Source organism: Opisthocomus hoazin, chromosome 1 (assembly GCF_030867145.1).
Source record: "Opisthocomus hoazin isolate bOpiHoa1 chromosome 1, bOpiHoa1.hap1, whole genome shotgun sequence".
In the NCBI taxonomy this organism is placed as follows: Eukaryota; Metazoa; Chordata; class Aves; order Opisthocomiformes; family Opisthocomidae; genus Opisthocomus; species Opisthocomus hoazin.
The window spans coordinates 34,501,929-34,526,317 of NC_134414.1; the positions used below are offsets into that span (position 1 = coordinate 34,501,929).

Sequence of the window (24,389 nt, forward strand, 5' to 3'; positions counted from 1 at the left end):
GGGGGCGTCCGCATGGCAACCGGCCGCCGACGGGCGGGCGCCTCGGCCAATAGGAAGCGGGAGTGGAAGGAAGGGGTGGGGCCTGTCGCGGCGGGGCGGGCCGGGGGCTGAGGCGGGAGGCGGGCTCAGTCCTCCATAGCGGGATTTTAACGTTGAGGTACAGCCCGCCCCCCCCCCCCTTAGGCGCTGGTGGGTGGGATCTCTGCTCGCCGGGGTGCGGCTTCAGGGGGAGCGTCGGCCTCCCGCACCGCGGCCCCAGCCCGGGCCCTCGGCGGCATCCCGAGGAACATCCGAGCCCGCGGGCAAAAAAGGGATCGGAGGGGCCCCCTGGCCGGGCCCCCGGGGCTGGGCCGGTGCCTGCTCCCCAGCACAGAAGTCGCTTCAGCGGCCGGCTTGCCAACCAGGTGACTCGCGGCGTGAGGTGTTCTGTTCGGTGGGATCATCGCTCTTGTGCCCCGCGAAGTGTTGGGCTGGTTTAGCGGCCGTGCTTAAGCGTGTGGGGAGTCGCGTTCCTCTCCGTCATCGCCGCAGCACAGGTGTTCTCCGAGAGACGCGAAGCCCATCCTTTCACCAGGCCGCTTGCTTCCCCTGGGGAGCAGGAGCAGAGCTTCCCCAGGTGTCGGTTTGCTGGTAGAAACTGAGCCTTTCCAGTGCAGATCTGTTCTGTGGTGGTCGGATGTAAAGCTGGGAGCTCTGACCTTCCAGACTCAGAGCTGAGTTTGCTGGTGCTGTGTTCTCCATAGCTGCTGCGTTTCACCTCTGTGATGGATGCATTCAGCTCTTTGACCAAACTCGTGGCAGTTTGGTTCAGTCTCCAAAGGAAGTAAAGGCCTTGGCTGTAACCAGGCAAAGAACAAGTTCCAACTTATTCTTTGCAAACCCACACAAGAACAGGGTGATGTGGTGAGCATCGATGTGTATGGACCTGGAAACTGGAACAACCGTCATGCGATTGACACATGAATAGCACGTGGTTCTTCCAAGACTCATTTAGTGAGGAACAAAGAAAGCTGTGGGTACAAGGAGTCTCACACTTACCTTTTCCATCCTAGGTAACCTGACTGCGAGCCAGCCACTTGATTCCATAAGTGTGACAGCCTGAGCGAGCCACCTCTGAGCTCTCCCTGCTAAGCAGCTGGCTGCACAGCGGTGATCTGCCCTTGAGCTGGGACGCCTCTCGAGGTTACGCCTCTAGGCTGAGAGACCCCTTACCAACCGCGTATCTGTGGTAAGTGACCCGTATTGCACATAACGTTGTATTATACCGCACTAGCTCTTGTGTTGGTAACATTGAATCATTATTGTATCCTCTGCAGTAACAGAGTGAACCTTGCCTCTGAAGTTTTAAGTCTCACAACATCTTCAATAAAACCCATTTACTGATACCTTTGGTGGTTCTTCAAGGGATCTTATTCCCCCCGGAACAACATCAGATGTGTCTACTTTCCCATGAAGCTGTCCCTGTGCCTAATGTGCATCTCTGTTGGAAGCAGTAGAGGGTAGGCGTTGCTATACGGTGAGGGTGTCTTTATTTAGACACAGTAAAGACATGGTGTTGCTCTGGTATCAGGAGGTCAGTCGGTTTGGGGTCGTGACAAGGTTTTGAAAGGTCTGGGGGTGAGAGGCTTATCACTGTGTCCATGCCCATGCCCTGGTCATCTGGAGTAGCTGCTGATGTAGATGCCCAGAATTTGGATATTCAGCAGCTGAGTAATGAAGCGTTGTTTCACCGAGCCGTATTAACCAACTGCACTTTATACCTGTGTTGTTCATTTAATCTGCAGTGCTGTCCAACATTCCTGCAGGTACTTGCGTGTGCATACACACGTCTTTGCAGATACGACAGTAACACAAGAATTTATTGAGGCATTGCTACTGTGCTATGAATCTACAATGTTAATTAACACAAATGAACTTTTTAATTGCCAGCAAGCACTCAGTGGTGTCGTATACATCAAAATGTCAAGACGAGATTTTATGTTACAAACTATAGCTCAGGAAAAGATAAAAATACACCTTTCAGTAGTGGTTGGGATAAATGGCAAACATTTTCCATGTGTTTAAATTCTTCTAAGAAACTGTTTGTATAACTCTGATACAAATAACAACCTGGATGTCGCACAAACAAAACCTGTATAAATGAACTTGGAACAGACAGCAGAGTGCTTGCTTTATAAAGCAGCGTACTGAAGTACATGCAGTAGGAAGTGAAATATTTAGAGCATGTGGTGGCAGGAACGTGATTTGCGACGTCTGAGATGTTTACAGGGAAATCTGCCCAGAGCAGGAGCCCCTCAGAGAGCCTGACCCTGGAGATGTTACGGTGGGAAGGTGATGGGGTTTCAGCTGACCTCACAGGGCACAAGCCAGGACACGGTGGCTATGCCTAGACTGCAGTATAAGAGCAATCTTTCAGGTGGCTGTAAGAAGAGTGCTTTGCTGTTTTCTCAGTTTCCACCTATATAGCTGCTATACAGTCTTTGGAGGTAGCCACGGTGAGGGTACTGGCATGGTGGTTGTTGCTGGACACATGGGATCCCAGGTCTTGTGCAGACTGTGCCTGCTACAGGTTTTTAATACAGAGTCTGGTGTTGAACATGACTGTCCATAGTGCGGCACAGAGCTTGGACGTCTTCCTGCCCGCTTTCCTACCACAGGTCATCCAGCCTGGTTTCCATGCTTTTGCCTTGCTGCAGGTGGAGACTGAGGGTGGGAGCCTGAAGTGAGAGATCCAGGCCCAAGAGCTCAGCTCCTGGGAGCGCTTTTTGGCCCACGGTGTTTCAGAAGTGCCAAGAGAAGGTGAAGCACTTCTCTTGCAGCTCGTCCTGCTGGACAAGCTGCAGGGAGGGTAAAAAGGAGGGTGGTGAACCAGGGTTCTCCTACAACAGCTTGGGCTTTAAGTCTATGTCAGGCTCTGTCTTTAGCACTTGCTGCCTTTTTCATTGCTTTGAAAAAGAGCAAGATTAGGAACCGTGCAAAAGCCAGTTTGATGGCAATGAAGGCAGCATCTGTCAACTCTGCAAAATGGGGGCAGCAGAAATGGCTGCGCAAACCCTCCACCCCTCTCCTGCTGTAGAAATCATAGGTCCTAGTCCTTCCCTTGTGGGGGAAGAGTTCAGCATCCTGCCATGTTGGTGGCGCACGGCGGCACTGGTGACTGGGTTATGGACAGCTGTTCCCATACTGATCACCAAAAGCAGCTAGCGATGCCACTGTCTCCCTCCTAGCAGGGCCAGGTTTGTGCTGACAGCCTGGGAGCAGTTGCTTTTGCAGGTACCTACAGATACTGGAGTCCAGTGCTCGCCTGGTTATACTTTCTAGTAAACAACAGCCCCCATGTGTAGAGCCCCAGGTTGGAGTGAGCGATTGTCGCAAGCATCTCTCTTGAGAAACAGTGACATTCAAATCAAGCAAGCTTACCAGTGAGGTGTTGCGCTTCGTACTTTCGCAAGCGGACTTCCTCGCTTGACAAGGGGCCGCAGCAGGCAAGTGGAGCCCTGTGGAGGCAGGATGCTGTTGTGTGAATCCCACCTCTCTCCCTCAGAGGTGCCATGCACGCAAGGCGGAAGCCACAGCACGAGCAACCTCAGAGAATACAGAGGATTAAAAGTATGGTTTAGTTTTCTGCCCAAATCGAAGTCAATAAGACAGTCAGATAATGGCAGCCACTTCATTGCTGGGGTGGTCCAGGAATGGGCAATAGAGGAAGGGATCCACTGGGTATTCCACACCCTCTACTACCCACAAGCCAAGAGGACAGTAGAAAGGACAAATGGCCTCCTCAAGTGGTTCTTAAGGCCCTGGGACTCAGGATGGCCTGATTGACTTTGGGAAGCTGTGACAAGGGTGAACGACCGATGTGGGGTAAACGGGTGCCCATGACTCAGGGCCTTTTACCCCACAACACCATCTCTTGTTCCTAAGGACGGAGGGCCGGATGACGCCAGAAACCCTTCCCATTGTCTGGGTCAGCCAGTATTAGTAGGCCTGCCAACAGTGGGACAAGTCATACTGGTATTGAAGACTCCCATAAATGTCTGTGTGTGGGTAGTAATAGGTGCTGACAGCAGAGAGCGTAGAATTAACACCTGGTGGATAATTCCCTTCTTTTGAAACTGGTTCGATAGGACTGAATTCTCTCTTGTTTTCTCTTGCAGGGAGAAGAATTCGCAGAGTCTGAGGAAACCTCGTTGCAAGCCAAGAGCTTGTGCTGTTCTTAAGTTTATCAACAGTTTGTGTGGGGGTTTTCTTGTCTTACTATCTTTTTAATATGCATATACTACTATTGCTCTCACTGTTTTGGATGACCTGTCCCATCTCTGTTAGTACCGGAGAACAGGGTGAAAATGTCTCGCGTAATCTGGCATGGGAACTGATTCAAGGATTCACCCGAATATGGAATCACACTGATCAAGGACTATGCATTGTCGAGCCCAAATCTGCTGAGGAGAGTTTGCGGTTCTTTGTTACCCCAATTAACCTGTCTTTTGTATTCAATATGACTAATGTAACATCCCCTGTCTATCTCCCAAGAGTGTGGATAAATAAGTATGACAACTCAGTTCTAAAATGGACCAAGGCCCCAATGGTTGAGGGGGTGGAGAACAGATGGGCACCTCTGGAGGCATCCTCCCTCTCCCCCTACCTGTTGGCCAGTGATTGTAAAACCCACAGCCCTGCTTTTAATGTGTCCATCCCGCATCCAGTAGTGGGACCTGAATCGTTAGTCGCTTTTAGTAACTCGAGCAGGGTTGTAGGAAACAAGGCTTTCTCTAATTTGTCACTGACGTGGTTTTGCGAGCATTATCCATGGGATCCCAAATTTGATCCCCTCAAAAGGCCCAGCTATTATGAGGCCAATTATGTCACTAATTTGACCGTAAGCTGGTGTGTGGAATTGCCAAGGGTGGTTGCCACCACCACCCGGGATTTGTCTAACTTAATGTGGGCTTGGTCACGCAGTGCGACATTGAAACCTTTCAAGTTAAGCCCATCTAGAGCACCGGACAATAGTTCTTTGTTTAGTTGTAAGAAAGTTATAACTTGTAACGAGGGTCCAGGTGACCCACCCGAAACTTGGTTTGTCCAGTCGCTGCGGGCTTTGATTAGAGATATGTGTACTTGTTGGGGATACCCATCTATGGGATGGAAAAATAATGATGCTCAGTGCAACTCCACCAGCAGCAGCCTTACAGCGGCTCAGGTGTGTGGGGTTCCCGGAACCCATTATCCCGTAAAAGGTACACCCATGGACTCAACCCCCAAACTGATTTTTATAGACTATGCTGATACATGGTCCTGTAAATCCAGTATATACCCGGCCCCTCTTGGCCTAGCCTGGGGATGTTCCGATGGTAAATTCTATTCATATCTCTCACTGAAGCAACATGCAGGACTCAGGTGTGGAGTGGTGCTTCCATCTTTGTGTCCATCTCGAGTTTTTAATTATAAAGATCGTATTGAGAGGTTAATGAGCACACCAACTGGGCCATAAATGCAGTCAAGGTACCTAATTATTATACCACAGGTCAAACCATATCTCTTGTGTTCAAAAATATATTTACACCACATGTAACTTTGAAAAGACACCAATTTGTATTGGAGAATGTAACTTGTCAGTTACATCTTTTGAGTAATTGGACCAGATACGCATTCGGAGAACTGAATTCACAGGTACAACAAGCGTCTGAAGTGACTTTACAGAACCGTGAAGCTCTAGATATGATGTTACTTAAAGAACATGGAGGTTATGGAACGTTAACTGTGACGGGTGGAGAGTGCTGTGTTACTATGCACAAAGCCACCACTTCGACTGAAGAAGCCGGAGCAATGGAAGAAATACCTGGCCAGAAGGGAGAATTGTTCCAATCCATGCAGCCAAGTGACTGGTTTGATGGTGGGACACCAGGTTCCTGGCTGCAGTCCATACTACGATCCTTGGGACTCAGGGGATGGGGAGCTTGGTTAACAAAAACAGGACTGATGTTAGTTGCTGGTTTCTGTATTTTTAATGATGGGCATAGCTGTTGTTCATTGTATGATTACCTGTGCCATCTCTTCCTTTTCCTCTCTCTTTTCTCCCTCTATCTGCTATGTTAGAATCACTGCTCTAGAAGACGATCTTTCCAAAGACAGCACTAAGACCTCTGAGCCACGGGGTGGTGTAGAGCCCCAGGTTGGAGTGAGCAATCCATCTTGAGAAACCAGGATGGAGACGCTCGAATCAAGCAGGCTTACAAAGGAGGCGCTGTGCTTTGTGCTTCCGCAAGCAGACTTCCTCGCTTGATAAGGAGCCATGGCAGGCAAGTGGAGCCCTGCAGAGGCAGGATGCTGTCTGCTGAAACTCGCCTCTCAATCTCCGAGACGCCACGTAAGTTAAATGCGTGAGGCTGAATGTCAGCTCTTCAGAGGGGGGTTGTGCGACCACAAAGACCTGCCCTGCACCTGCTGACTCGCAACAGCGCTCCTTCCCTGAGGAGGGACCAACAGGCACCCGAAGGGTGAGTAGGCAGGCTTCTTGGCACACGTCAACCACTAGCAGAAACCACCACTGGATCCAAGGGTGGTGGCATCTTTTTCTCTCATCTCCATTTGCTTTCCTCTCTTTCTCTATCTTTGACCCAATTTATAGGCACATAAGGGTGATGTTGTTTGAAGTTTGTCAGTCTGATATAGTTTTGCAAAATCAGACATTACATCGTTGTAAGTTTTGCCAAGTCAATATCCGTTGTAACCTATTTGTGTTAAAAGTAATGTCATTGTAAAGATGCGAAGTTACCATCCTTTGTAATTTCGCTGGATTCCAAGTCAGGCTTTGGTTTTAGTCGAACTGCGTGGGTCATTGTCATGACTCCTGGGTACTGCACAGAGAAGTGAAAAAGCTCACCTCCCTTTACCCCCTCAGCGGGACGGGACACTGGCACAGCAGACACGAGGTGGGGAGCATCTCTTCACTGCGTGAGGGTTCCTCCCAAATCACGCTGAGCACTCACGGGGTCCTTTGGACACTCAGCAAGCACTCAGAGTTTGCTCTGCTGGCTTCAACGTGAGCACAAGGTCTTGAGCACTCCTCGCCACCCCGCCCTGTGGGTCTGTGACCCAAATTCACTCACAGTCCAGCTCCCGTGGGCTTGGGCATGGGATTTGGTTCCTTGTCATTCATGTGGTGCAGCTCTCAATTCTGTTGTGCAAATATCCCAAAGGCTGCCCAGCACAAAGCCGGCACCTTGTCTGCTCTTCCAGTCTGCAAGCCAACAGAGACAAGTTCTCCTAAGGTTGTCTCTTTGGACATTGGTTCTAATGCAGTGATGCGTGCTGTCAAAGGGTCTGATGTGGATTTTTCACCCATTCCGTAACAGAGATTACCTGTCAGTTTTTCTTACTGTTTATGTGTTTCCTTTGAGAGCCCTGTCCCATGGGTTGGTGACAGGGAAGCAAGAATTCAATTTTGTTTCCCTATTTAGAAATAAACGCAGTATTCCTAGAGCCCAGACTAAAATGAAATGCATTTGACATTTTCACAAGGAAAAGTGTCGTGGAGACAGATTGCTCCTTGCACACACATGCGCTTCACTAAACAAGAAGCTTCTGAAAAGAAGGAAAGGAAATGAAGACTCTGGCTCTTACAAGCTCCCGACAGGAGCTGTTGTTTCTTGCCAACAGTTGCAAAATGGACTCTGGAGAGCAAATGAGTGAAGAGAAAATACCTAAGGAGGGAACAGAGCATATGAGAAGGGTCTCTTCTGTGTGGATCCTGCAGCCCTGTGATTGTGCAAGAGCTGTTGAACGGGGATCTCTCGTTTCCATCTAGGTGTGCTTTCCGTGGCAGTCTCAGGGAGAGAAAGAGCCCATGCGAGGCAAGGGCCGAAGGCCACCTGCTGTCCCCTGTCCGCTGCCCCTCTGTCCTCTGTAGTGGTCGAGCATGGCAGCCTGCCCTCCTGCCCTGACCCGGCCCAACTTTCTCATGTGTCCATGTCTGCCAGCATTACCAGATTTCTTGGTTTTAATCTTCTCACTGCACGTTAGAGGACTCGGTTCTTGTCCACTTAATTGAGGTGTATCTATTAATTTTTGGACTTCCTGACAGTCATGTAAATGTGGACTAGATGACCCACAGAGGTCCCTTCCAACCCCTACTATTCTGTGATATTCTGACCTATTGCGTTTAAACACATCTGACAAACTGGTCAAGAACTCCTTGCATTTTCACTGTGCTTGGGGGACATTTCATTCCTCTGGGAGGATTCACAGCGGATGTGGAGACCCTGGCCTGAGACCAGCTGAGTGGAAGGGACTTTGCGTGCTGGCTCAGAGTTTGCCTTGAAGCGTCATGGAAGAAGGGGAGACGCTTTGAATGTCGTCTCCTGCCCTTTTTGCCTGAGCTCTGCTTGCTCCTGGGGGCCCTGGGACAGCATCCACTAGAGGCTGTGGGGAGGCATGGGACCCATGCTAGTGCAACGGCCGCTCTTCCAGGGTGAACTTTCCCACTGTCAGCTGCTAATCCGGACTGAACGGAGATTTGTTGCAACTGCCGGGAGTTTGAGGTTGGGTTTGGTGCCCCAAACCAGAAGGCACGCAAAGCAAGGGCTTCCTCCCCCAGTGTCTTGGGGAAAAAAAAATAAAAATCTACCCAGCCCTTCTCAAGGCTTTTTAACACCAACTCGCACAGTTAAAAACTTTGAACAGCTTTAACGTCAGCGCGTATAAGCTCGTGGCTGATGGGGACAGGCTCTGGCTGAGCCGTCTGGCTTGCCATCAGCCCCTGGCAGCCTGGGCAAGCCCCTTGGCAGAGGTGTTTGTCACAGGCAATGTCTGAAGGGGAAATAAATGAATCCTTCAGATGAGTCTTGGCTGGAAGGAGGAAAGGGAAAAGGAGGGAGAGCAGACAGGGTAATCCATGCTCCACAGCGAGGCCAGGAAGATGCCAGATGGAGTCCAAAGGTGGAGACAGAAGCTGGGGGGGGCTCACATGAAAAGGGGGTGGCATGCAGACAAGGTGACCTGGAGTTAGACGAAGCAGGCGAGGACAGAGCTGTCAGCCCCAGCACTCTCTGTTGTTCTGCTGGGTATATGCCACCCCCACCCCACATGCGTACCGTTCGACTTCTGCTCTCCAAGGGGGCCTGGGAGCCCGCAGCTGCTCTGAAGAGGATGGAGGTGAAGTGCCAGGGAGCTCTGCCCCTGGCTGCGGGGAGCTGAGGACAGCATCATCTTAGCAAGTGAAAGAGCAGCTTTGAGCTTGGAAGATCTCTGTTGACCAAAAGGTCAATTGCCATGAGCATGCCAAACCTCTGTATAATATATGCTGTGCTGGGAGAGTTGTGTGGCCTGTGGAAGCACTGGGTGGCATCAGCCTGACGTTTGGGGTCACCAGGGGCTTCCCACACTAGGGACACCCAGCAGAAGACAGCATTGCTTTTGCTCCCGGTGGTTTGGGGCTCATCGGGGGTGACATCTGGGCAGTCTCCAGAGATTCTCGGTCACTCAATATTCAGCCCATTACTGCAAGCCTGTGCCCACCTTGTCACAAGAGACACTGAGCCCACATCGGCAGTAAACAGTGTACAACAACCGGACTTGAGCCTGCAGCATAGTGGAAATGCTGTACTTTGACCCGTGAGAAAATGTTTTAAGATCTACTGGCACAAAGTGCCCAAGAGGTTTAATTTTATATCATCTGCCCCCCCCACCCCCAGCTCCTCAAACGCACACCTTGCGCCTAACCACGGTGTTTTCCCCTAGTTTTATTCTGAGCTCCAGGAAACCCCCACCAAAGCTGGAGTGCAGCATCACAGGTGCCCGGGAGCACAGAGTAGCAGTAAACCAGTTTGTAAGTAGTTCCCTGAAGCAGTGGAAATATATCTCTGGATACTAATTTTAACATAAAAGTGGTTTATTTTGGTGAAGGTAAGCCTGTTCCGTCAGGGCATTGGGCTTGTTCCCTGGAAGGATCCCGCAGAGCTGGCGCCGCTATCCGGTTTCTGGCAGTGACTTTCTGGAACGGCGGCATTTGGAAACCGGTGTTTAAAGGTTTCAGTTCCTTGCAGGAGTTGCCCTTGGGAGAAATCTTGTTTGCTTGATTCATGCAACTTCCGCAGAGACAGAGGAAAGGAAAACAGCATTTGTTTGTCTTTTTGTAATAAAGTACTTTTTAAAATTCTTTGTAAATCGTAAAGCAATTGGTAAAAACCCAAAGGCAGATGTGCCACAAGGACCAGAAGAACCATTTGTTTCCAATCCAGAGAAAGTTTTAGCTAAAACTGAGTGCATCATACCTGTTCCTGTATTTTGCTGAGTGGGAAATAAGCAATAAACCTTGACATGTCAGCTTACGAGGAGTGAAAGGTGCTTTGATTCCCTAATGAGACCAGGCTATCTGACTAAAGAGAGGAGAGAAATACTGGTTCTTACAGTAAGAAACAACCAGTTTTCCATGTTTATTTTGGAATAGAAATTCCGTTTTTAGAATAGATTTTGAATAGTCTAATTTAGATAGTGTAATATTTAATAAATTTAATATTTAATTTCGAGTCATGTTAAGTGAAATGGTGACACAGTGTTACCACGCTGCAAATGAAGTTACGTTAGACCCAGGGACGATCATACCCCAAACTTATTTGTGGAGTTATATACACCACGTACAGCTGTTCAATGAATACGGAAATTACAGAGAAAATAATTTAATGAATATAGAAATTAGAGGGAAAATCAGAAGAGTGTTGGGGAGTGACTTTCTGGCCCGTGCCCCAGCGTTGCCCGTTGCAGTGGCCGCTGCTTTCCTTATTTCTGATACACGGGATCATCAGTACGAGGAAACTTGGCTGTTGTTAGCACGAACCTGGGTATTACCAGCAGGAATACTTGACGGACGTTAACAGAACATGCAGACGTGTTTTCCCCATAATTTCAGCAGCTTTCTTGATCCCTGCTTAAAGGGACAGCCTAACAGATGTGGCAAGCTACTGGCTTTACCAAGCAGCCCCAGCGGCCTTCAGAGCGGGCTGGCGGGAGGCTGGATGCAGGAGCAGCCACGAATCGATCTCACACCAAGGATCTGCTCGTCAGAGAACATCGCTCTTCTTTCTCTGTCACAACTGTGAAGCTTTCACAAACTAGCAAGATTTCGCAGGTGCAGCCTCCCTCCCAGAGACGGGTTTCTGCGGATTTTTCCAGGTGTCTGTTCTCAGCTTGCCCCTGAGCTACCGGCTCTTTTTCTTTCTTCTTTTTTACTGCAAGGCTTGGCTGTCAGTGGTGGGCGCCCAGCAGACTTGCACATGCTTTCTGCTTACAATCCATTCTTTGTGCTTTTCTTTTACATCCCCTTCTTTTCTTTCTCTTTTTAAAATTATCATCTTCGCCATCATGTCTTGCTCTCTGCCCGGCAAAGTTGCTCTGCACCTCTAGTCCATTTTCCCTTATATTCTGTAGCCTGTATGGAAACTACTCCTCAAATATGTCTTTCAGGGATAGCCTGGCTGCACCTGAACACAGAGTTCCTGGGAAGAAATAAGACAGCGCTATTTTTTTTTTATTTGCAGCATCCCTCCTTACATGCTCCAGAGAGAGCCGTGCCTGGCCTGGCTGATCCTGAGGAAACTCCCCAAACTCCACCTCTTTCCTAAGCGTCGGCTCTGGTGGCAACAGAGCATTGATAAAAAGGCACTGCAAGCTCACGAATGCGCTTTGCTGCGGGTGTTCTTCTACAAAGCGTGCAGAAGGGGTATTTATAACAGGGATACAAATGCCTTTCGCAGAAAACCAGATGGTCTCCAGGGAGCCGGCCACTGGAAGCAGAAGCCTTCTGCTGTTGCGCCTGAGGCCGAGCAGGAGCAGCCCCAGCCTGAAATGCAGTCACCCCACGAGCAGCTTGCGAGCTCAGGGAGCAGCGGGGTGCCGGGGCTCTGTGTGGGAGGGCACTCAGCCCGGAAAAGGTGGGGGTTCAGACCCCACTGGGGCATCTCCCTGCCGCCTCCCGCTCACACCTCCTGCTTGTCGCTACCTGCAGGACTGCTCTTGTGGAACGTTCCGCCAGGCAAGTGTTCGTCTCCCAGCGCAATTTGGCAGCTAGTGATGCAGGAGAAGCCTTTGCCAGCAGATCACAGGCATGCAGAATAGGCTCCACGGCCACACATCAGGGTGATAAAGCTTGCTTTTTTTCCCCCTCGGTCTACACACATTTACAAAGACTACTGTTAAAATAACTTGTCCAAACAAACACAAAACACCAGCTGTTCTTTTATTATAACATCTTAATGATGCCCCCCCCAAGAAAAACAACCCAAGCCAAGCCCTGCAGACAACCGCTCTCCCTCAGCATGAAGCCGACAGAAGAAGAAAGCTTAACGTGTGTGCAGTGAGCTAGGTGGGGTTTTTTTTTCTGCCTTTAGATTTTTTTTGTTCAGTCACTCAGAGCTGTGGATTGTTAAAGAATTGGTCACATTTTTAAAGCCCTGAGAAAGCTTGCGTTCAACTCCATCTTCTTGAGATCTCTGAGCTGGATGCTGAATTCTGCCTTTGTGCGGCAGCAGCCACCCTTGCAGTACACTCCAGCATGCAATAAACACCACCATTACTCTTAGGATCCACAGACGTGCTGATTAACAAAGGCTAAGAGCTAACCAAGGGCAAGCACGGACGTACCACCAGCGATGCTCCCGTAAGCGCAGTCCCACTTTATCGATCCTGGCCCAGATTTCTATCGCTCTAGCCAGGAAGGTAACAGGTAAAATGCCTAGGTGCGATGGCCCTCCGGAGAGTCTGGTACTGCAACTCCTTCTGGCTCTTCCTCACAACAAGCGCTCCTTCCTAAATCTCATAGTTTATGTTTAAAATCTCTGGAGCAAAATTAGTGAGCTGGTTTTTGACTTGCAGCACGGCATTACGTAGCAGTAAGTCCTGGGCGCAGTCCAGTGTGTTCGGTGATGGGTCTCGTTTGCGGCAAGGTGAACTCGGTGTGTTATTTGCACACGCAGCACATGACGTGACGCAGTGGAGCTATTCCACTAATGTTTACCAGACACAACGGGTCTATCACAAGGAAGTTATCAGGAACATCTAAACTCTTACTGGTATAGGGGATCGGAAGCTAGCGTACGAATAAGAGACCTTATCTGGTTGCGTGGGTCAGACCTAAAGGGTTAAGCCCAGAGGAAAAGACGCTTTCCCAAGGGAAGAGTCAGTGAAACTGTCTGGTCCGGGAAACTCCGCTTCATGATGACAAGACCAGGTACTAAAAATACATGCCCGGGTGGTGGGCGATCTCCTTTGCGTCCATCTCCTTGCAAGACTGTGTTTTGTAAAACCTCATTTATAAGAAAACCATTTTAAAATGGCAAGGGCTGCCTTGGAGTTTCGTCCGTTATGGTGCCCAAGCAGAGCTGCTACCTCAAACTCCCTCCTCCTTTGCAGTCCTTGATGTTATGATTTTTAGAAAATACTAGAAACTGCAGAGACCACACTCAGTGAACAACACCTCATAAACTGACACCACAGTTTTACTGGCAGTTCACTCCAGCTTTTTCTGTTGAGTTACCGTTCATGAGCTGCACATCATTCTCACTACTTTATGGTCCCTGCTTGCTCTGTCAACAAAAATTCAAGTATTTAAAAACACAAACAGATACAAAATACCACACAGCCTGACAAATGTCCGTCCTTTTGTGACTCTCCTGTGAAAAGAAAGTTCCTTTTCAGAGAACGCCGGGGAAAGTGCGGGGCGCGGTCTCAGAAGCTGGTGGCGCACTCGTTTCTCGTGCTAGCACTGGTCTCCATGTAGCCACTGGCATCTTTCGTCACCACAAAAGCCCTTTCTGCAGCTCGGTGTGGCAACAGCAGCTTGTAGGCTGCTGCCCTGTACTTCTTCGAAATGAGGTTGTAGAGGATTGGGTTGATGGATGCACTCAGGTAGAAAAGCTGCAGAGGGAATACATTAAAGTACTTGGAGAACAGCATCATCCTGGCGTCCTGGGTGTTTATAAATACGATCCTGCCAACATGGAAAGGCAACCGGCAAATTACAAAGGCCAGAACCACCACAGCTGTAAGACAAAATAACACATCTGGTAGTTAAGGAGGAAGTTAACTTTTCAACCATCCAGCAAGCTAAATTCTACGTGGCTGACTTCGCAGGTTCTTCTAATCAGTACAAATGACATGGAGAAATAATGACATTAAATTCTTGGAAAACCATGGAGATGGGAATAGCGTCGAGTCTGATGATTGATTTTTAGTCTTTGGATTAAAAGGTAGCTGGTAAAATCTTGAGCTAAACTCTGAGATGAGTTTGCTGAGAAAAATGGAAACAACTAACAGTGTCATAACATCCACACAATAACAGCAGGCACAACGAAGATTCCCCTCGGCTCGGCAACGTCTGTAATGCCACGTATGTGATACGATAACGAGAGTCAGAATGGGAAAACGTGTTTTTGTGGAAGCACACGGCAGCTCTGTTCGCTGCAGAGCTGTTCTTCAACACGTCTATGCTACTGAAAAAGACCGTGGCGTAAGGGCTGAACCTCGGCCACGCAAGCCCCCACTGACTTCGCACCATTGTAACGGGATGGTTGCTCGCGTAAAGCCCTGTGGTTTAGTTGGTCTGTTGATTTTTCTCCGCTGAAGCTCCTGCACGTATCTCCAGACAATTACTGCTGGAGACAGCCATTTGACTAGATGGATCCCTAGCCTGAGTCACCCCAGCTGTTCCCCTGGTCTGGTGTGGAGTTTTAGCACAACACAAACAAATACAAACTCTCTTGCAATGGCAACACAGCAGAAGCAGATGAGGAACAATTAAATAAGTGTATTACCGTACCCGTATGTTTCAGTATTTTTGTTTATAAATACATGTAAGTAAAACAAATAATCATTTATGGAACACCCTTCATGTTTCTCAGAGCTTAAAAGACAAGCATATAGCCAAAGCACGTTTATGCCTGAAATACATCACACCCATAGTGCTGCTGGCTCTTTGAGATAAGGGGGAATCAGTCTGGTTCAGTGGGTTCTGAGGGCACCGCGGACACGGCTGTTCCTGTTGCAAAACCTTGTGCCTACTCCAGTGTAAATACCTTCCTCACTTAAGTTAGCAAAATGTACTTTTCTTGTGCTTATTAGTTTCTTTCATAGAATGATAGAATGGTTTGGGTTGGGAGGGACCTTAAAGATCATCTGGAAGAGACTACTGATGTTACCATGGGTTTTCTGAAGCTGCAGGCTACCTCGTGCTCGGTTTTGCCCGGTAAAACTCAGCATAGGGGTATCTCTACAGAAGGCAGTCAGGCTGCTGGATGTGCAGTGCTCGCCAGGTGAAGCCACAGCTGTGAGGGAGCGAAATCCCTGCCACGGTGGACCGCGGGAGCACCGGAGGGCTCGGCAGCACGGCTGGGATGTTCCCCTGCGCTACCCCTACCCTGCAAGGGAGCTGTGGCTGCCTCGGCCCCGGTCCCAGCCCCAGCCACGGACACCCAGCCCCAGTCCCAGCCATGACCCCTTAGCCCCGGTCCCAGCCACGGCCCCCCAGCCCACGGGGGGATGGAAGAGGGACTCACCCAAGATCTTGACGCTCTGGTGGTGCCCCGTCTCCCAGAGGACCGCGTTGGGCCCCGCAGGCGCGCATTGCTCTGCCACAGCTCCCGGCCGATGAAGCCGCAGAGGACGTTGAGGCAGATGACGGGCAGGACGAAGTAGGAGGTGGTGGCCCGGAAGATGGTGGCCAGCGGGCCGGACCCCATGGCCTGCAGGGTGGGCCTGCACTCGCAGCTGAAGTCGGTGCGGCTGGCGAGCTGCTCCACGCTGACCGGGAAGAAGAAGGGGCCGGCGGAGAGGAAGGCAAAGACCCAGAGGACGGCGATGACCCTGCGCTTGGTGACGAACGCCTTGGCCGTGAGGGGGAAGCAGACGGCGAGGCAGCGCTCCGCGGTGAGGGCGGCGACGTGGAGGACGGCGCGGTAGGTGCGGCCCTCGCTGAGGCAGCAGGAGAGGATGGGCAGGTCCCGGACGGCCACGCTGCCCAGGCGGAGGTTGGTGGTGGCCCTCCTGTCGCGGCAGCCGCGGGTGACCGGCACCGTCGCGACGCTACCCGCCACGCCGACCACGCAGAGCCTCGGGCAGGCGGCCGGGGCGGGGACACGGCCGCCTCAGCCCCCGCCGCCGCCCTCGCTGCCAAGCGGGACGCGCCGGCCCCCCCCCCCCCCCGCGCCGTGAGGGGAAGCGCGCGGCCCCCGCCGCCCGGAGGCGCCGCCCGGCCCCCGGCCCCGCCGCCCCCCCCCGCCTCACGGCAGGGCCGGCCTCAGCCTCAGCGCGAGCGGGACTGACCACCAGCAGCAACAAAAGAATGATACTTTTATTTTTCCACAGATTGTTTTTTTTTTTTTCTTTTTAAAGATACTTTGCTACATAGTTTATGTATTTTCTATCAGACTATACAGGTTCGTCTTCGCGGAGTCCGACGTTGTACAATTGCAAAGTGATATGTTTGGTAGTGTATCTATAACGTTTTAAAAAGTTTAGAGTTCTTTTTTTATTTATTTTTGGAATGTACAGTATATGAGGTAAAATTAAGATTACATTAAAAACTGTCTTCAATGCAGTAATACGCACTGAGGCTCAAATGGCAAATACACTATTAAATGACTATCAAAAATAGGAGCTCATTTGAATTTTACTATGAAAAACGTAAGTCACTGCAGATTAACTGTAGTAACAAATCCTACCGTTTGCGACATTCAACCGTAAGAAATCTCTGGGCTGTTACACGCAACCTCATTTGCACTGCCAAACATGGCACTTTTAAGAAGGTTCTAGAAAACATCAGTTGTCACGGCGTCCTGCGGGGAGGCATCAGCCTACACGTACAAATGACAAACTCGAAATCAAATGTAAACATACAGTACATTTTAAAGACAGATCCTTCTCGCCGCGCGGAGGCCAAGTTCCTCGCCATTTCTTTTTTTTTTTTAAAAAATGAAACTCGGCAACATTATTCTACAGCACAGATCATTGGACATATAAACAATTACAATACATGCCCGTTCTAATATAAGAGAAATTCTTCAGAGATCTTCAAAGCACAAGACAGAGGTTCCTTTTTTTATTATTATTAAGACTGACAGAAGTGTTTAATACCATTAAAAATGCTAAACTGAACACAACTAGAAGTCATTAATGATCCACTATCTTGTAACTGAAATAAATTAAAAATAGCTAATTACAACGTGTAGAACAAATAACGTAAGTGTGATGAGACAAGGATTTTTTTTTTTTTTTTTTTTTTTTTTTTTAAAGATAGGTTCACTACAAGCTTTGTGTCACTGGCAATCATTGACATCCAGCGAGATGTTCAATGGGATACTCGATAAAATTCAGTCTGGTCATTCAAGAACTCACAGACGCAAGCTCACAAAACATTGATGAGTTATGCAATTGCAAAGTGCTCTAATGCAACATTAACTACATGCAATCAACAATTTGGTACAGTATCCAAAGAGACATTACATTAAACATTAGGATCTCGAGAAAAAAGCAGCTTTAAGTTTTCTGGTGCAAATAACTACACTTCGTCTTCTGATTTGGTGCCCCAAAGAAAGAAAGAAGGAAAGAAAGGAAAAAAATAAGAAAAAAAAAGGCAGTGCTTCATTCTGGTGGGTATGGCAAGTGAATGCTGGGGAAATAGCAAAAATTCCATAATGAATTTTATCCCAAAAATCTATTAACTAGCCAAAATCAGAGGGCACAGACATCTGTATAAACTGCATCCGATCAAAGATCAACTTTGGAAATGTGTTTCTCGATTTAAATAATAAGTCTGAGAAGTTCGCTCACACTCTCCCTTCTATATTCGTATGAAGTAAAAGAGGCGTTTTTGTAAGTAAACACCAAATCCTGGGGGCAAGATAAACCGCTTGTGCCATCCCCTTGTAGTCTTCCGAAAACATCTACTTGCAGTGAAGAACTCCACATTTATCACGTAAGAAGCTTCCTCCATGCATACTCTTCCATCCAGTTTATTATTTGCTGCCTGAGAAAAGCCCCTTCTGTTTTTCAACATAAATCCTGCTTCCCAAATAATTAAGACAAATGAGGAGGTAGAAATACAGCGCTAAATTGCTTTCACAGCATCAGATTAATATTGTATACAGCACAAGTTTGTTAGTGTCGGTTTCAAATGCGATTTACACATTCTTCCCTGTTACCGTAGCAACCCTTAGAAGCGTGGGCCAGGAACGTTTTTATACTTGTGTTTACTGGTCCTGGTGAAACCCTCTTCATTAAACACTGCCTGCCTGCCCCACCTAGAGTTTGTTACTGCAAGAAGGCATATTAAAGAAAAGATCGTGTTTCTGTGGCTTGCGTTCTAGTAACATGTGTCAGCCTATACCTACCAGTAAGCGTTTTAAAGAGGCTGAAAAGGTTTGCATCAGCCCCAATGCCGGTGCTAAATGCCTGTTTTCGTAAAAGCAAGAGAACAGAACTACTTTTAGATTATGAGAAAGTAAAATGTAATGGGCAGCATTCTACAATAAATCTCTTTTCTTCACTTTATTACAAAGTACTGAATGATAACAGCAATCAGAATGGAGAAGACAGCAAAAAGTGCAAGGATGACAGCAGCACACACTTGGTCGCTCTGTGACCATTGCGTCCGTGGGGTTTGCACAGAGTCCTTGCTGGTGCTTGCCGGCGGTTCAGTCCTCTGAGAGATGAATAGCACTGGCGTGCTGTAGGGGCCCACCAGGTCCTGGTGACCTCCTGTCTCTTGGCACTGTCGGATGGCACACGCGCGGAAGCGGTATTCACAGTTCAGCTGCAGGCCCGTGTATCGGAATGACCAGTCCGGACCCTTATAAATCTGGCAATAAAGAAAAAAAAAAAAGAAAAAAGATACATCAAGTAAAAACGCCTTACGTACACATAGACATCTCAGTATGGTTTTGTTTATGGTAAAGGTAATTGTAACAAGGATGACTCCTCACCAGTGTTTTCATCCACGCAAAGAAAAATGGGCAAAACACTCACAAACGCAATTTGAACACCAGATAAAGTCCCCAGTCCTTTTGGCGAAATACAGGAAAAGAACTACAAGTGCTTTTACGGCACGATGAGCACATGCCAAATAAACTGTCGGAAGCCCCAGCGGTATGGCGTTTTTAGTGACCACTTACAGTGTAAACACTACACGATGGGATGTAATATAAAATATCATATCACAGGACTTTAGGTAATGAACTCTGTATCAAGCTACTTCATTAAGTCTAATCCAATTCAACGGACTTTGTTGTAGTTCAGATATTGAGCGTTTCAAACACTGTGATTATCCCAGTAAACTCTGCATCAGGAAAGCTGCAAGGAGTCCTCTCTGTGATCCTTAGTTTCATCGGATCCCAAGGCACAGGTGACTTCTTGGGGTGCTTGTTCTCCACGGGCCTCTCGGCTGGCTGGTTAACCCAAGGAGACTCTCAAGTTGAGCTCGCAACTCTATGGCATGGAGTGCCTAATTCAGTGAAATCTAAATGCTGGTTTCTCAAATTAATTAATTTGCAGCTACGTAAAGGTCCTCTGAAAGCCAACAAGACCCTACGTGGGTGCAATTTTCTGTTTATAGGTATATCAGTAGGTACTGAGCTATTTCGTGAGTAGCACAGTGTAATTTGACTTCTTTCTTTAAACTCCTTCACTTCCCCCACCGCCATTTGGATTTGCTTTATTTCATTGGTAGCAGGATACAGAAATATCACACAACACAAGAGTTTTTCCCTACAGTGATCATACTGTTTGGTAGTATTTCACAAATGCAATCTACCAACCACTCAAAGAAAGCAGCAGATGATCTCTTCTGATTTTGGTGTTTGAAGAGCTGCTGCTTGTGCCTGTGGCTATTCATAGACTTAGGAAGTCCTGACAGCCAGGCAGCTGAGCTTTACGGGAATCTACAACCTAGAGACTTTTCTCTCTCTCAAGAAATTGCTCCCACATTGAGACAGGACAAGTCATCAGAAGTGCAGCTTCCCCAAAATTCTTCTAATGTGTATCACGCATTTGGCAGGGAGCAAACAGGCCACTGACACACATCCTATTCTAGCTACAGCGATACCAGCTGGCGTGGCTTACTGCCCTCAGCTGCCTGTCCCCAGTGCCCTGCCAGAAGCTGCCTCCTCCGCAAATGTGTTTGCTGGGGTGGTATTTATATGGCTGCTTCCTAACCCCCTCAAGAGCTTGACTGATGTATACAGCTCAAACAGCAGATTACTAACTTATTTCAAATGTCTGAAGCATGTAAGGAACAACAACATGAGCAACTCCATGGATGGATCAGGGAGAAGGAAGAGTGGAGAGTGAAGTTTTGGCAGGAAAATGGTAGTAAACAGCTTGGAGTGGACTTCCAGGCAGTTTCTTTTTTGTCCGTATCAAAGAAAATTGTCACCATCATATCTAAATATCTTAAAGATCTTAAAGCTATCTTGGCTTCACCAAGGGCAAGTCCTGCCTGACCAACCTCGTGGCTTTCTATGATGGCGTGACTAGATCAGTGGACAAGGGAAGAACTATGGATGTGATCTATCTGGACTTCTGTAAAGCCTTCGACACAGTCCCTCACAACATCCTTCTCTCTCAATTTGAGAAATATGGTTTTGATGGGTGGACTGTTCAGTGGCTAAGGAATTGTTTGGAAGGTTGCAGTTAGAAGGTACTCGTCAATGGCTCGATGTCCAAATGGATGCCGGTGACAAGTGATGTCCCTCAGGGGTCTGTACTGGGACTGGTGCTGTTTAAAATTTTCATCAATGATTTCGACAGCGAGACCAAGAGCATCCTCAGCAAGTTTGCCTTCGACACCAAGCTGAGCAGTGCAGCTGACGGAAGGACGGGATGCCATCCAGAGGGACCTGGACAAGCTTGAGAACTGTGTGAACCTCATGAGGTTCAACAAGGCCATGTGCAAGGTCCTGCACATGGTTCGGGCCAACCCGCAGTATCAATACAGGCTGGGGGATGAAGAGGCTGAGAGCAGCCCTGCCAAGAAGGACTTGGGTGTACTGGTGGATGAAAAACTGAACATGAGCCACCAATGTGCGCTCGCAGCCCAGAAGGCCAACCATATCCTGGGCTGCATCAAGAGAAGTGTGGCCAACAGGTTGAGGGAGGTGATTCTGCCCCTCTGCTCTGGTCAGACCCCACCTGAGTCCTGCGTCCAGCTCTGGAGGCCCCAGCACAAGGACATGGAGCTGTTGGAGCAGGTCCAGAGGAGGGCCACAAAGATGGTCAGAGGGCTGGAACACCTCTCCTGTGAGGAAAGGCTGAGAGAGTTGGGGCTGTTCAGCCTGGAGAAGGCTGCGGGGAGACCTTATGGCAGTCCTCCAGTACCTGAAAGGGGCCTATAGGAAAGATGGGGGAAATATTTTCAGCAGGGCTTGTTGCGATAGGACAAAGAGTAATGGCTTTAAACTAAGGGAGGGTAGGTTTAGACTGGACATAAGGAAGAAATTTTTTACAATGAGGGTGGTGAAACACTGTCACAGGTTGCCCAGAGAGGTGGTAGATGCCCCATCCCTGGCAATATTCAAGCCCAGGTTGGATGGGGCTCTGAGCAACCTGGTCTAGTTGAAGATGTCCCTACTCACTGCACGGGGTTGGGCTAGATGACCTCTAATGGTCCCTTCCAGCCCAAACCATTCTACGATTCTGCAAAGGCTGTATCCACAGTGTTTACTTCTTGACTGTTCCAATTTTAATTTTTGCAAACTAGTCTTCTCATTTTGACTTACTGCGCTAAACTTCTGGAGAAGCAAAAGGAACCATGCACCTCAGTCTATTTTGAGAATTCCAGGCTTGAAGTGTAACCTTTATTTTCTTGTCCAGCTCATTTGGCAATGCACGTTGCTAATCAAAGCGTCATTTGTGTCTAGAAGCAACACTGACCATGCCTTGCTTACATAATTAATGTTGCATTTACAATTTTAAAGTAACAACAAAGAACATTCACATGGCAAGATAACAAACACCTAGGATTATGGTTCATCTTTTACTAAAAAATTTAACAAATGGACATAACAAACATAGCACTACACTAAAAGTTATGAGTTACGTAAATTTTAAGGCCTATAATCTATTAAAGCACAGGCAAAACTTATTTAATATTGACCTATAATACAATTATAATATACCAGAAATAATTGTGTTTTCTTTCTGGAAGGAAATCTGTTTGGTTAATAGTGTGAAACAGAGTTTCCAAGCCTAATTTCATGTCAGTTATCAGGCAGTTTATTGGGAAGCAAAATTAGCACTGCACATCCTCTTTTAAATGCAGACTAATTTGTAGCTTGGTGTTTTGAACTGCATCTTTGGATAATCAAACCTGAAATTCAAACACACTCTCAGCTGCTCAACCCTTGTAGTTACAGCATGCCCTACTACTGAAATGGTCCTATGGTAAAAAACTAATCAGTGAATTATATGAAAAAAGTTTTCCTACACCTGGATGCCTACATTGCGTAAATAAGGGGTCTTTCCTTTCTGCAATTCTCTGTACAGAAGTATGACTTTTGACAACCTCAAAGCTTTTATAACATTGTTTACTGCCTTCAAACAGCTCTTAGGGCACAGGGAACCCTTTTTTCTTTTTCCCCGTAAGTCTCAATTCTACACCATTGGGTGGATGATTTCTTTTGCCAGTTCTTCCCATTAGTGGATAATTTGCTCACCACCTGAGGTGTCAAGTTGTATTTAGTAAGCATCAGTGTATTCCAGAGACGTTTCAACTTACTGCAGTACTTACATTACTTAAATCTCTCTTCTCTATGACAATGGTTGTATGAGATACAACCTCATACTATTCAGTAACAAAAAGTTAGTGTGCTGACAAAAACCATGCTGGAACACAGTGATCTTTAATTTAAACTAGTTAGCACAAATAATCATTGAAGGAATAATACAGTAAATTAAACACATCCTACCTGTTTGAAATCCGAGTCTTTTCCCGCCATGACCTGAAGACAGTAGATGACTGGATCCCCCTTCATGGGCTGCAGAACTTCCCATGTGATTTCACAAGTATGCTCGTTTACTCTCTCTACCCTTGGTGCTGATGGAAGAAAACAACAGCGACAGCTAGCTCTGCTTTCCCCATCACCTAACGTTACAGGCTCACGCCTTGTAAAACTCTGTATTCTGTCTGCTATTTTCTCTCAGAGGAACAAAAGACTCAAGATTCAAATGCATTCATCCTACAATGTTTTCTGGAACAAGAACTAACGATTCACACAGGTCTCTATTGCTAGTTTAGGTATCATCCAAGAGAAAGCAAGTAAAATTTGGTGACCGCGCATGTGTACAGTATGCAAAACCAAACAAAAGCTGCTTCGCTTAAAATTATTCTAAACACGCTAGGAAGAATTTTCACCTCAAATTACTGTGACAGCCTGCTCACTCTCTCCTGCTAAGCAAAGATTCCAAGTACAAACCTTCTTATGCCAAAGAATGCATAAACCCCAAGCCTCTCATTTTTGGAGTGAGTATTGTAGGCTTTAGGCAATTACAGGTACAGAGCATACCCCTACTATTTGTACCTGCACTTGGAAAAGGGCTTAGCATTCTAAATACCCCAAACACAACACAACACCAAAACCAACTTGCTATGCCCCCACCCGCCCAATGAAAATAAAAGCACCTTTACCTTTCAAGGCAGCTGGAACAGATTTGGGAGTAGTGAAAACATATTCTTGAGAAAGGGGACCTTCACCAGCTTCATTACATGCCTGAATACAAAATTTGTACGATGTTGACTCACTGAGTCTTTGCACTTTGTATGTATGACATGGCCCTCTGTATAAGGACACAAACCTGAAAATGGAAACAGTAGCTTATTTTAAACACAGAAAAGGACTTCTGAAGTAGCTACAATATTGTCTTGAAATCTGTTCCCATGATTTCCCGGAATTTAATGAGAAGCCCAGATATATTTATTTCAGAGTTAAACAGTGTTCTGGCATTACTATAAAACAGTAAGCTCGTTTTCCAGGGCCAAGTTTTTACTTCTCATGTCTTTGAAACATTAAACTCTTATACACAAAGAGTACTATAGATTGTCTCTTCGCAAAAATGACCCTAAGCATTTTCAGAAACCCTTCTGTACTTGAAACAATGGGGAAGGATAGCAGTGCTCTCTCTCCATGAGATGCGTACACTGCTCTTTTTTTTTTTTTGCCATCTACTCCCCCAGCATATTTAGCTTTTCAAAATTAGGTACCTAGATTTTAGCTTTTTGCTCCTTTGCAGCTCTCCCTTACTACACCTAAGAAAGGGTCATGGATCCAACTGCTCTTGTACATCATTGTCAGAGATGGTTGACTGACGAAGGTCACTCAGATCTGCACAGGAGGCCAGAGTCACACCTG

General features: G+C 47.5%; 3 protein-coding genes across 12 annotated transcripts in view; 1 reads left to right on the forward strand and 2 right to left on the reverse strand.

Moving 5' to 3' along the window:
• Positions 1-118: 118 nt before the first annotated feature.
• LOC142361456 (uncharacterized) lies at positions 119-7,636 on the forward strand. Of its 4 annotated transcripts, XM_075421709.1 has the most exons (5): positions 175-404; positions 1,053-1,228; positions 1,317-1,499; positions 2,697-2,799; positions 4,158-7,636. In XM_075421709.1, exon 5 carries the CDS (start codon positions 4,271-4,273, stop codon positions 5,492-5,494), a length of 1,224 nt encoding a protein of 407 aa, XP_075277824.1. In that variant the 5' UTR covers positions 175-404; positions 1,053-1,228; positions 1,317-1,499; positions 2,697-2,799; positions 4,158-4,270; the 3' UTR covers positions 5,495-7,636. The 4 variants fall into 4 exon arrangements, with proteins under 4 accessions (XP_075277804.1, XP_075277824.1, XP_075277813.1 ...); XM_075421698.1 differs by lacking the exon at positions 2,697-2,799; XM_075421689.1 differs by lacking the exons at positions 175-404; positions 1,317-1,499; positions 2,697-2,799 and adding an exon at positions 119-157.
• A 2,259-nt stretch (positions 7,637-9,895) lies between these two features.
• MLNR (motilin receptor) lies at positions 9,896-16,130 on the reverse strand (the record flags this gene model as incomplete). Its single annotated transcript, XM_075425802.1, is given in 3 exon segments — positions 9,896-14,036; positions 15,549-15,605; positions 15,608-16,130. Coding segments are annotated over 3 exon segments (894 nt in total), but the record flags the coding sequence as incomplete, so codon positions are not given.
• Positions 16,131-16,328: 198 nt separating this feature from the next.
• Positions 16,329-24,389, reverse strand: part of FNDC3A (fibronectin type III domain containing 3A) — a 124,035-nt gene continuing 115,974 nt past the window's right edge. For all 7 annotated transcript variants that reach the window (XM_075421743.1, XM_075421733.1, XM_075421723.1 and 4 more), the window contains 3 exons: positions 23,669-23,835; positions 22,950-23,077; positions 16,329-18,847 (listed from right to left, as the gene is read on the reverse strand). In XM_075421743.1, the coding sequence (XP_075277858.1) occupies positions 18,533-18,847; positions 22,950-23,077; positions 23,669-23,835 (610 nt within the window). In that variant the 3' untranslated portion in view covers positions 16,329-18,532. The remainder of the gene's footprint in view (positions 18,848-22,949; positions 23,078-23,668; positions 23,836-24,389) is intronic.

What these genes read in the sequence shown, in the direction of transcription:
- LOC142361456 (XM_075421689.1), top strand. Translation starts at nt 4,271, where the DNA reads ATGCATATACTACTATTGCTCTCACTGTTTTGGATGACCTGTCCCATC.